Source organism: Pocillopora damicornis, chromosome 9 (assembly GCF_964200805.1).
Source record: "Pocillopora damicornis chromosome 9, jaPocDami1.2, whole genome shotgun sequence".
In the NCBI taxonomy this organism is placed as follows: Eukaryota; Metazoa; Cnidaria; class Anthozoa; order Scleractinia; family Pocilloporidae; genus Pocillopora; species Pocillopora damicornis.
In genome coordinates, this window is record NC_142678.1 from 21,174,802 (window position 1) to 21,186,691 (window position 11,890).

The window sequence follows — 11,890 nt, forward strand, 5'->3', positions numbered from 1 at the left end:
TTGGCTGATGCGCGAGTTTTTTAAGTGCCAACGAAAAGTAATTAAAACCAACACCAAGCAGTCTAGCATCACTTGAAACTCTCAATTTAAAGTTACCCTATCATTCTTGCTTTTTTATTCATTATGTTCTTTGAAATAAATAAAAGTAAAAATGAGGAAAAGCTGACAGCACATGCCCCAAACGTGGCGGACGCGATGCTCCACGCCCACTGCAAAACCAGGTACTGTTCAAATGTTTTTAAGGTACCAGTGACAAAGGTCGTGAACCAGGCATTTTAAAAAACAAGCAGCTGTCTAGGAGACAAACACAATATAGAGGGCTTTTCGATTGACATTTTCTTAATTTTTTATTATTAAAAATACAGTTTTCCGACCAACATTTTTATAACCTCATTATCTATATGTACAAGACTTTCGCCAACACGAAAATGTAGATTCTGTTTTAATATTGAACTAAATTTCAGCAGTTTAGCATACTGTTAACGTTGTCGATACATCTGAACCTTCGTGTACAAAAATACGTCTATATGGTGTAAATCTAAGAGCTCTATTGAAATGTGGGTGGGAATGTTGAATTAAAAGCATCACTTTCTCTGTTTGGATTTCCGTTTTGATAAGTTGACTTTTAAAGAATCTTGACAGAATGTCGCAAACGTTTACCAGTAACGCCAAGTTCTGTTCACTTCAAAACTAAGCTATACATTAAAACCTATTCATCTCTGAGGATTACCTCAGGGGAGCATCGGGCTAAGAGACCAAGAAGAACTCATTACAGAGTTAATTCCCTCGAGTTATTTTTAGATTCGAGGTATCTGTTCTCCTAGGGATCATGCTGCACGTGACAAGGGAGTCGCTTGAATCCTTTGTTGAAGAAACACAAATCGCTGCATGGAATATCCAAACACAACTTGCGACACATGATTAGTTAATGTACATCTTTAGGAATCACTACACACGAGAGAATCCGAGCATTATCATTATTATTATTATGACGCGCGAATGACATCTCCAGTTGATCCTCCTCAAAACTGAAATTTTGAAGTATTCTTCCTTATTTGGATTGCACACGACAGCCCGTACAAAGCTTATAAAACTGACTATGCTAACAGAATCACTTATTATTGACTGCTGGACAGAATATCCTGCAGAGTCCTACAAATACTATAAACTACCAACAATTGTGAGCCGAAAAGTTTCAGAGGGAAAAAATAATCATTAAATCTGTTACTAAGTCAGTACCACTGTTCCAAAACAGTGTTCACTCTAAGTTCATGTTGTCATTGCAAACTTGCACTTTTTCAAGGACATCATAAAAACCTCTTAAATCGTAGTCTTCTCTCTGCTGTATTCCTCCCGAATTATTTTCATGACTTAAAAAATAGTTCTTTAAAATTAAGTAACGCGCCGGGGTTTCACTTAGGTGTCACGCAACATTCCTAGTTACAACTCAAAGGGATAACTTTTTTTGCAACTTTTTTATCCTCCAACTTCATGAAGATGAGCCGCTGCTTGCATCTCCCGACGAAACCAACAAATCACTGCTTCGCAAAAAGCCTTGTTCACTATCATCCTTATGAGCTTTCTTATGCGTTGCCAAAGTTACTTTCTTTGCTGTCTGTTTTGATTTCACCTGCTGAATTTTAGACCTCTTACTAGCTTCATAGAGAGCGTCCTCATCAAGGTCAGAAGTTGTTTCACCTGACGCAGACTCAGAGCCTTCAGCTCCGCCCGACACCTGCGCAGATTCAGGTGCTTTTGTGGGAGCAGCAAGTTTGGGAAGAGGCGAAATAATAAGCGCTGCCATTTCCATTCGACTCATGTCTGAAATAAAAGACAAATAGTATCGCTGTGGATATAAAGATTTTCAAGTGGGCGTATGAACACGACGTTGTATTTCTTGGAAAGGTAAAGTTAATTTGAATATTTGTGATCAATTGATGGTTTCTCTTTGGGCTAATGCAGCTTAGAACGTAATACGACAAAGTGTTCAACGAAAAAAGCCAGCCATCATTTTCCATGACTTTGAAGAAAAATATAGCTATACCGTCGGAAAAAAAAAATAATAAAAAAACGTTTTGATTGATATGTTACCTGCAGTCCTTTCATTCCACTGTTGCCACAGAGGCTGCAAACTAGCTGGGATGCGAGGAGCGCAGGTCAGAGGTTGACAGGTGTGAGTACATGGGCTGCAGACTGGTAACGAGCATTGAGCACACGTGTTACACGGACTACACGGGTCTGGTGGAGCCATGTAAGGACTCGATGACATGAGATCCGGGACTCCCATACCAGGGGCATATGCCGAGGGAGGCTGGGCTGAGAATGTGATAGATATTACTGATATGAGATTTAGTCATGCTAAAATCCAGTAGATTTATCGTGTATAATTGGAGAGGTTAAGCATTGCATTCACGGTGAACAGCATTTATTGAAGTTGATGTTGTCTGTTAGGGTAGGCATGAAAGTGATGTACATTCAGAGTGAAGAAGGAATCCTTTTACGATTTCTCTTCAGAGATCGATAAATCATTATGGGGAAAGTAAACAGAATTGGAGATAATTTTTGCCGTTTGACACTCTAATCTTACTCAACAACTCACAGACAAACCCAGAAAAGTTAGAAATAATACCACTCACCATAAGGAGCTGGGGCATAGGCGGCCGGAGCTGGAGGGGGCTGGTAACTAGCTGTAAAGAAAATTTACCCAACTTCCAATGACATAAAAAGTTATCCTTAGATAGAGAACGAAAAATGTCTTTAATTTACTGAAGACATTATTGCGGGTATTTTTTTTTGGCGCTCTCAGATCAACCAAATGGCGGCTTTTTCTGTTCGATGGGATCTTTATGAAAGAAAAATGGTTCTGGTTTTTTTATCTAGCTATTAATAGGGTAATTCTCTGCTTTCACTTAGCAATTTTCTCATAAAGTGAGACCTAATTTACTTTGGGAACATAGTGCATCATTGGAGAAGATGATCTGAACAGGGCGCCTTAATAAAAGAAAAATTCGAAATACTAAAACGAATTTAATCTTCTAAAAATTTCTGTTAACATAAATCCACATTTACTCACAACTCTACTTGAAAAACGTTTTAGCGAATAACTTAATAGATGAAATATATCACACGTTAGTAATCCTTTGTCAAAGCTCCCATAATTATGGTTACTTTCACGCCTATAATACGTTCACTGATGGCAAAGAATAAGCACAGATCTTACTCAAGCGCTACATGAAAAAATATGTTAAAAGCACAAAGTAACTATGGACACAAGTTTTTATCTTATTGTGACAATTTACTTAGACTACAATACGGCTCCAAATAACTCACCTTGACTAAATCCCGCAGCAGGAGGGGCCGGGTAAGGCACTGTAACAAAAACCCAATAATACCATGAGATTAGAAACAATACCAACAGCAACAATTTCAAAGATCTTTGAAAACGACATTAAAGCACATGTAAACACCTTGGAAAATAAACTGCGGTAATTGAATTATTGACTGGAGCGGACCAGGTGAAGATTGCACTATCGGTTGTGCTGGCGGCTCGCGTTTTTCGCTTGCTATTGATACCGATATAAAATTACCAAAAATATCAGTCATGGAAATTAATCCGTACACGAAAGATCAAGACTCATAAACTCTGATTTATCCATTAAAACGAGCTTAAACCTTGTTCATTAGGCTTTGAATGGTATTTCCAAAGATCGTACCACTGAAGTGACGGAGCTGAAAAAAATGCGAAAAATGATCAAGAGTTCCGACTCCTAGGCACATTTTGTTGAAAAAAAATCTAGCCAATTTGGTAGTCGATACTCGAGTTGAAATACCTGCAAAAGCAAAATTTAAAAACGCAACAGAAACAATTGCAAAAATTTCCACTTCGGAATTCCTCATCGTGTAGCCCGAAGTTTCATCCAGATCAAAGCTTCCAATCTACAAAATGTTTATTTTTATGTCAGGTTACGTATTTCCCCTAAGTGTCTGTTTTGCGGGTAGATATTAATTTTAACTCCACGCGATTGGTTGATGAAAATCAAGTCATAATAGCTCTTTTGGGATGACATTACGCGCTCAAAGCAGGGCGTGTTAATTGATTTATCGAACCCAAATATATTTTCTCCCCGGTTACGCAAATAGCAAGAAAAAAGGAATGAACGCTCAGTTGACGCAAGAGAAAGATCTAGAGTTATTGTAGGCCAAGGTTTCAGGAAATATTCAGGCTTTTTTTCTGTTTGGCAATTTCTATACTAAAAATTAGTTATATAGTTACTTTTCGAAAAGAACATTCCTGAAGATTATCTTCACTGCAAATTTAAAATCCCTGGGTTTTCCTCTAATTATTTAGCCTTTTTAACTCGTGAATTGCGCGCATGCGCAAGAGCGAGTTATAGATACGATGTGGGGAATAGCATTCGCTCGCTCGCTCGCTCGCTCGATTGGTCGATTCCTGTAAACTTTTTTTAGATTTTAGGCTTTTGAGTGCATTTTATAGTTTTTGGCGAGCAATAAACAGACGAAATGGCGACCTTTGTTGCTAAGAATAGTGGTGGGGTGAAAAAGAAGCCAATGATAATCTTAAAAGAGTTTTTTTTTTTCGTTTTAGTTTCAACAAGCGGCGCCAGCGACTGGCAGGCATGCAAGGATTCACACTGAAATAACAGAACAACCTTCGTTTTTCATAAAATTGTAATTTACAGTCCTTGAACTTGAAAACAATCCGAAGATTCATTGAAAATATCACTTACTGCGAAGCGCTCGGAGTTTACAGATGTTCAAAAGCTTTTTCTGTTATAGCGTGAGATTGAGGACAAAATTGATCATTACGTTTCGTCGCGTGTGTTTTTCCTGTGAGAAGCAACAGAAGATGCCGGCGACTGACGAAATAACAAGTTAACACGAAAATCAGATAACACCTAAACAAACAATTTTAGCTACCGATTTTCAGTGAATTTTTAAAGAACAATTTTCTTTTAAGTTTCAAGACAATTTGAAGATTCAACATACAAACAACGTACTAAAATGCGAAAGTTACACACCACAAAATTGATAAATAGGCCTGAAATGAAATTCTATCTTGTTATTGATCATACGTTGCCTAGCACGTGACCTAAATCTACCCAGGCGGAGATCCAAAATGACGGTGGCAGGCTTGGCTTAGTTATATCACTCAAAACTCGTTCCCGTTTGTCTCATTTGATAAAGAGGGAATCGTTAATGTTTTCATTAAGACAGTATTGCCTTGATTTTCTAATATTTACAACGAAAGACAGTAAATTTCACTTTTCACCCACATTTACTTCCAACCTTTTCTTTTGAACCAGAAACAAAAATGATAGACGTTTAAAACACATGACATCATCCACCTTGTCAAATGTAATAGCATGATCATTTCAATTGTAATGCCTTCTTATCCCAACGTTACTTTGTTTCTCTGCTACATTAGCGAACACTGAACTACTGCTCGTACTCTAGATATGACCATCAACCACAAAATTCCCTAAACCAGATAACATTAAACATAATCTAAAAAATCATGTGTCAATTCACGAGTTTGCTCACAGAGCACTTTGATTTAAGTTCATAGCCAGAACAAGAAATTATAATCTCTTGGCAAGTACCATAACAAACGATTCATTTTCACTCTTTAACCAGTAATCGTTTAAAAGTGCCATTATATTCTTTGCCGAAGGGAAGAGCCTTTTAAGAACCTGTGGACAACAGCTACAGCCTCTAAACATCTGAGACAACAACTAAACATCATCAGCCTTCTTAATTTCTAGCCCTTCCTCTGTATCGCATCTTTGCAGAGTGATGAAAAGAGACATAAAAAAGAAAAAACTTCGAACAAAGCTTCTATTTTTTAACTTGTCACCCTAATGAGTTAATTCAATTGTCAACCAAGGAGTACTTTGCTGCTCATTAGGGCTTAATAGCAGAACTGAGAGAAAGTTATTTTTAACTTCGACATAACGGGACATTCCAGATCCGAAATATTTGAGATACTCAGTCTTATTTCTTCTCAAAAGGAAATCTAACTCCTTGGGTCTATAAAAGACTGGTGCTTCTGCCTTATCACCTGGATTTAAAAAAAAACACTTGTTTATTGTAATTCACTACCGCCCAAAATCGAATGCGTCTCCGGGCTTTGGAGATGCGGTAGAATTATGGCTGGGAAGAACTGGACTGGACTCTAAGTTCTAGCCCCGCCCCGTGTCATTTATTTGTGTTCTTGGAAAGAGGTCATTTTCTCCCCCAGTCCACTCTCCACCCAGGAGAATAAGTGGGTGCTAGTAATCTGTCAGAGAAACCTGACGAAATTCTAGGGGAGGGGTAGACTCGGGTGGATAAGCATCCAATCCATGTGCGAATAGCAATACTTCGTGTCACTTCTTCTGATCGAGATAAGCTGCCGGAGACCATTTAAAGCAGTCTCGAATACGGACCTCATTTTACCCATCAGTTTACTTACCCGGATTATTCACGCAGTCGTAGTTGACATCCAAATACTTGTTAGCGTCCGGGCACGCATTGCCAAACCAGTCATTACTCGCAGCCAAATCACAGCCCTCCAGACCATCACACCGTTTCTTCACCTTTTCGTAAGTTCCAGGAGTGCGGCAGAATCCCACCGGCATCGGATTGTTTTCCTTTAGGCAACCGACATCACCCATGTCACCAAAATCAGCATTTAACACCCTTATCCTATGTTCGGGCGGGCAAGATATTTTCTGTATCGTGTCTTTGCATATGATGGCTCTTTGAGATGGGGCGGAAAAGACTCCACTTTGACGAGCTGAAAAGAGAGGTAAGACAGGAATCAACTTTTGTCAAAATCGGCCAAAATAGTTCGATGGCGCTTATGAGGCAACGCTCATTCACGATAACCATATTGCAGTTACAAACCGAATGCGATCTTGCCTTAGCCAGGCGTAATCTTCCGCCAGGTTTGCTCTTGATACTTATTTTTTTTGTTTGTTTTCCTTGGAGTGCTTGCGTAAAAAAGTCCTTTTTTGTTGTTGTTTGTTTTTATGGTAAGTTTAAGATTAAAAATATAATTCGAACGTTTAAAACACTGCATCTGACGATGATTTTCTGATGCTTAGCAACGAAGCAAGCCTCAGGTCGAGTTTAAGCTAGATGTAGAATGTAATACACAAACAGATATTGGACAACATTCGACAACCTCATAAACTTTATAAAAACTCTTAACTCTTACTATTGGCAAGATAGGCCAAGGCTTTTTCTTGTTGCTGATCTGCAGCATATTTTGACTGCGCCTCGGCCATTTGTTTGGTCTCGTCTATAGGGGGATTTTCATTTTCTTGAGCAGCGGAATCACTTCTTTGCGTGTCACTATCAAGTGGTGGGGGCACATCTGCATCAATGTCCTCGACTGTTTCAGGTTGTTCTTCCTCGTTTTGTCCCTTCTGACCATCTTCTTCATCTTTAACACTGTCACTGTCAGCTTTTTTAGAAGTTTCATCAATTGCTTGTGCTTCTTTAACTTCCTTTTGAGGCTCGCTGGCAAGTTTCTCTGAATCGATTTTCGTTTTGTCATCATCACCTTGGACCACCTCATTGTCTTTACTATCTGATTTTTCAATAGGTAACTCTGATTCGCTGCCAGATGCTTCTGCGTCACTGATTTCCTGGCCACTAGCGATCAGTTCCCCGCTTGAAGCAGCAAGAGCTTCCTTGACGTCATTGTCACTTATAGTTTCGTCATCGTCCTCACTGTCGTCGTCATCAGTACCTTCGTCTACAGCATCATCACCTGATCCTGCTTTGTCAATATCATTGCTATCTAAAACAAAGCAAGTTGGAACATATTAGGATAATGTATCATGCTGAATAAAACAGTTAAACTACAGAGGGTGAAAGAGTCGTTATAAAAATGCTTAGGTTTGGTAGACAGTAGCTTGTAGCAAAGTACTAAGCTTAAGTTTTGTCATTTTTATTTCTATTTTTACATTCATTTAGTACGTAATGGGCCGTCGGTTTGTAGCTTTCTCAAGTGAATGTACATGTCATGTCTTCCGTCGTACTTTCCTGACTCACTCAGTACAGTCGAAGGCGTGAACCTGAACCACCTTCTCTGTCACCAAAGTTTGTTTTCAGTTATCGTAGCGGATCATTGTAAGATGCTGTTCACGGAATGTCGACGTAGCGTCTAATTCATGTGGTGTCCTCATGATCACTCTGAACAGTTCGTCCAATTCATAGAAAATTCGAAGCGCTTAAAAAGTGGATTTGTCTTTCATGATGATTTGTCTTTTATCCCTGTGATGTACATAAAATGACTTAAGCAATGGTTCTGTCATTTGTATTGTGTCCCTCTAAGAGTTATTGTTGTCTTCATCTGTCTTGAATTGGTTGCTGTCATCTCAAGAGTAAAGTCTTTGTCATAATGTCTTGTAGGGAAAACACAAAGGCGATGAGACCATGTAAAAAAGCGAAAAAACTATTAATCTATTAAACTATTAATTTCGATCTTTATTCATTTTTTATTTGTTTGAGCCGTAAATTGTTTTTTTGGGAAGTGATCTTCGATCACTCGATTTTTTATTTCTATTGAAATTTCTGTCGAAGAAAACTCTTCGAACAGTTATTTTGTGTTTTGCTCAATTGTTTGCTACTGGTGGACGAAAAGTCTCATCGCACATCGTGTCAACTACTCACCATCTCCTTGCAGCAGACCAGCGAAGTACAAGGCTGATTTATAAATATCAATGGCCTGTTGCCGCGTCAAGTTCATGGGAAGGCCTGGCACTGGAAATGGAGGCATATTTGGGTTATCATTCGTGCCTGCTAACATGAATGCCACTTTGGAAATATCGTCTCTTAAGTCCTTTTCGTCATATCCGCTTCCACTTCCGCTGAATTCCGGCTCTGGCTCTTTCAGGTCAGCCGTATCATCAAATTCCGGCTCTGGTTCTTTTAAGTCAGCGTTATCATCCATGTCGTAAGATTCGTCAAATCCAGACCCCGAGCTACCAGAGCCGGAAGTCGGAATATCATTCGGAAGAACGAAAGGGGTCTGAATGCTTGGGGTTGTACTCTTTGTGACAGTTTTGATGGGAAGTTTTATTTGCATCGAAGATGGCTGAGGAGACAGCATACCGTGAAATTTACCCTGCATAGCTTTATCATTGTCTCGGAAATAACTTGTCACTGGAACGTTCTTCTCCTGATCTGCAGGGACTCTATCACGAACGTCTTTTACGACTGGAAAAGCACTCTTTGGCATCATTCCCGGATAATTTACTTGGTAACCAGGACTCGCTGTGTATCCACGCGTCCATCCTTGTTGTTGGTAGTTTGAGTACCATGGAAAGCCAGAATACCGTCGGTAGCTAAGTTTGCTGTGATCCATAGGTTTCTGAAGGTTACGAATGTGCGGGTAGGATTGTTGACTAATATCTGTCTTTCTAACAGCTGAGGATTTACCTGAAACTTTCCTAAAATTTTCGACTATTTCTGGGCTGAAAAAGCCAGGTGGAGGCCAATAAATTGTATTTTTCCTATCCAAATTTGATTGTTGTCTGTAAACGTTTGTGATGATACCACTTTGATCTTCCTTAGAGGTTAGACCGTCGTTGAGCGAGGTAGGAAACATGGATACACCAGTATCCCCTAGGTTTGTCGAATAATTAGAAATTTGTTTGGTTCCATTTACACCGGAGGCTGATAAAATTCCAGCTGACAAGTTTCTTGTCGACGGATTTCCCACCGGTTGATCTTTACTCGATGGGTTCCCTGTTGATAGGATTCCCGCCAGACTTCCAGTCAGTTGTTCACCCATGGGTCGATTACCTGCCGTAATAACTCCCGCCAATTGTTTTCCTGGCGACTGATTTCCCACCAGTTGATTACCCACCTGCTGCTTTCCCGCCACAATATTTCCCGCCAGTTGAGTTGTCAGCGGTGGATTTCCCGCAAGTTGGTTCCTCTCCAAAAAATTTCCCGCCATTTGGTTTCCCACTTGGAGATTCGTCATTTGTCGATTTCCCGCCAATAAAACTCCTGCAAGTGGATTTCCCGCCATTCGGTTTCCCGCCAGTGTGTTACCCGTATAGCCAGCAACCGATGGAACATATGATCGTCGATTGTTTTGATCGTGTATTGTTTGATTCTTTTGATTAATGATTCTTAACGGAACTGTTGTGCTGTTTAAATCGGATTGGTTCCGCGAAACTAAACTTGCGCCAGTTTTTATACCCTTTGTCTCCGGAATAAATGTTCTTCGAATGTTTTGATCGCTTCCTTGATCAACCTGGCTCAAGTTCTGTAACCTTTGAGCTATCAAGTTGTAGATAGCCGCGTATTTATCACTATTTTTGGCTGCGAAAAAAATCAGACCCTTTCAAACATGGCTGCCCACTTACTTGTAGCCTGTGAGTCGATATCTATAAAGATAGCTTAATGGAACGTACGGCTTATTTGCATCAGACCTTACTGGAAATAAACTCACATTTAAGGATTTTTCCTGGAAAATTTATAAACTTTTTCTCAATTTTCACTTTTTTTATTTCTTTCGTTCAGCTCCTAGACGGAAGGGAGAATGGGCACCAGATCTCGTATGACCTCAAATTGACTTATTATCCCATTACACTCCCGAATCCACAATCAACCAGTAACACAAGCCTAGCTCGTTATAGTAAACGAAAATTGAGCTGGCTGTCGGATTTTTCATGTCATTTTGTCACAAGTATTCCAATAAATTTTGTGCAACTTCCAGAAGATATAATTCTGTACGCCTTTTTCTTCATTCTCTTTTGCTGGCCACCTGTGTCTTTGCTTGTTTATACATGAACAGAGGTCACTAAGTCAAAAAAACTAAAACAAGATCTCAGGGATTTTGAGAAGGATGAGAAAACAAATTCAATGGTTGGTTTCAAATCACATACACTTAAGTGATTTTAGTTGATTGTGGAAATTGGAAAGTGTTCAGTAAATGTTCCTTGTAGAAGGCCTACTTTGGCATGCAGGTATGATAAACGGGCATTTACAAAAACATGGTCTAACATCTTACCTCCCTCAATTGGCATCGAGGAGGACGGTCGAATACCAAAAGCCAATAGAAGTCCAAACAAAAGCGCCACAAGAAATCTGAGACTAGGCATGACAAGTTGGGTGGTAATGTTCCCGTGTTCAAACGACGATGAAAATAGGTTTTCTTAAACCTACAGGACCAAGAAAAATAATGTCAAACAGGTAATGAACAAACAAGTAACATAACTACAAAACAACCCAGTTTAAGTCCTTGTGACAGAACGGAAGACATCGAACTAATTTTACATATCTTGTTTATACCTGTTGATCTCTTAGCTCGAATGGCTAAAAAAAGTTAAAACCAAGACTGTCAGAAAAGTCCTCTAGTTGCTAACAAAATGCTTGCTCAAAGCTTCAGAGGTTAAAAATGACTGTGATCACCGACGCGTAAACTTCTGGGTGTCAAAACTGGTACGCCTTTGAAGTTGAATGTCAACGAGACAGCTCAACCTTTCAGCAAAAACGAGAACATTAAATGCAAGAATTACCAACGTTTACCTTTATCCGTGTGTCTTGATTCCAAATTTTGTTGAAGGGGAATTATTTTCACTTACAACATTTTATTTTCGAAACAGTCTAACATCCACCAGAACGCTTGAACGCACCACAAGGAAATAACTGAAGTAATCTTTACTGGTGCCGTGGCGCCCCTACAAATCAGTGACATAATATCCGAGTAATTCTAATTATAACTCGCAAGTTGATTGGTCGGGTTTTGCAAGGGTTAAAGCAAGCTGACGCTTAAGTCTTAGCAAACACAAAAGCTTTTTTTCGCATCATTTCCTCTAAGTACGATTTTAAACGATTTTTTACAGCCAAAATATCAAGTGTAAGA

The 11,890-nt window shown here is 39.3% G+C and overlaps 1 protein-coding gene across 2 annotated transcripts; it reads right to left on the bottom strand.

Annotated features, from left to right (window-relative positions):
* Positions 1 to 328: 328 nt before the first annotated feature.
* Positions 329 to 11,679, bottom strand: LOC113679702 (uncharacterized). 2 transcript variants are annotated; one of them, XM_089182327.1, is made up of 9 exons: positions 11,554 to 11,679; positions 11,036 to 11,186; positions 8,683 to 10,344; positions 7,220 to 7,807; positions 6,473 to 6,796; positions 3,331 to 3,369; positions 2,637 to 2,687; positions 2,092 to 2,316; positions 329 to 1,821 (listed from the first exon to the last, which is right to left on the bottom strand). In XM_089182327.1, exons 2-9 carry the CDS (start codon positions 11,124 to 11,126, stop codon positions 1,490 to 1,492), a joined length of 3,312 nt encoding a protein of 1,103 aa, XP_089038453.1. In that variant the 5' UTR covers positions 11,127 to 11,186; positions 11,554 to 11,679; the 3' UTR covers positions 329 to 1,489. The 2 variants fall into 2 exon arrangements, with proteins under 2 accessions (XP_089038453.1, XP_089038454.1); XM_089182328.1 differs by lacking the exon at positions 11,554 to 11,679 and adding an exon at positions 11,317 to 11,393.
* Between the last annotated feature and the right edge of the window lie 211 nt (positions 11,680 to 11,890).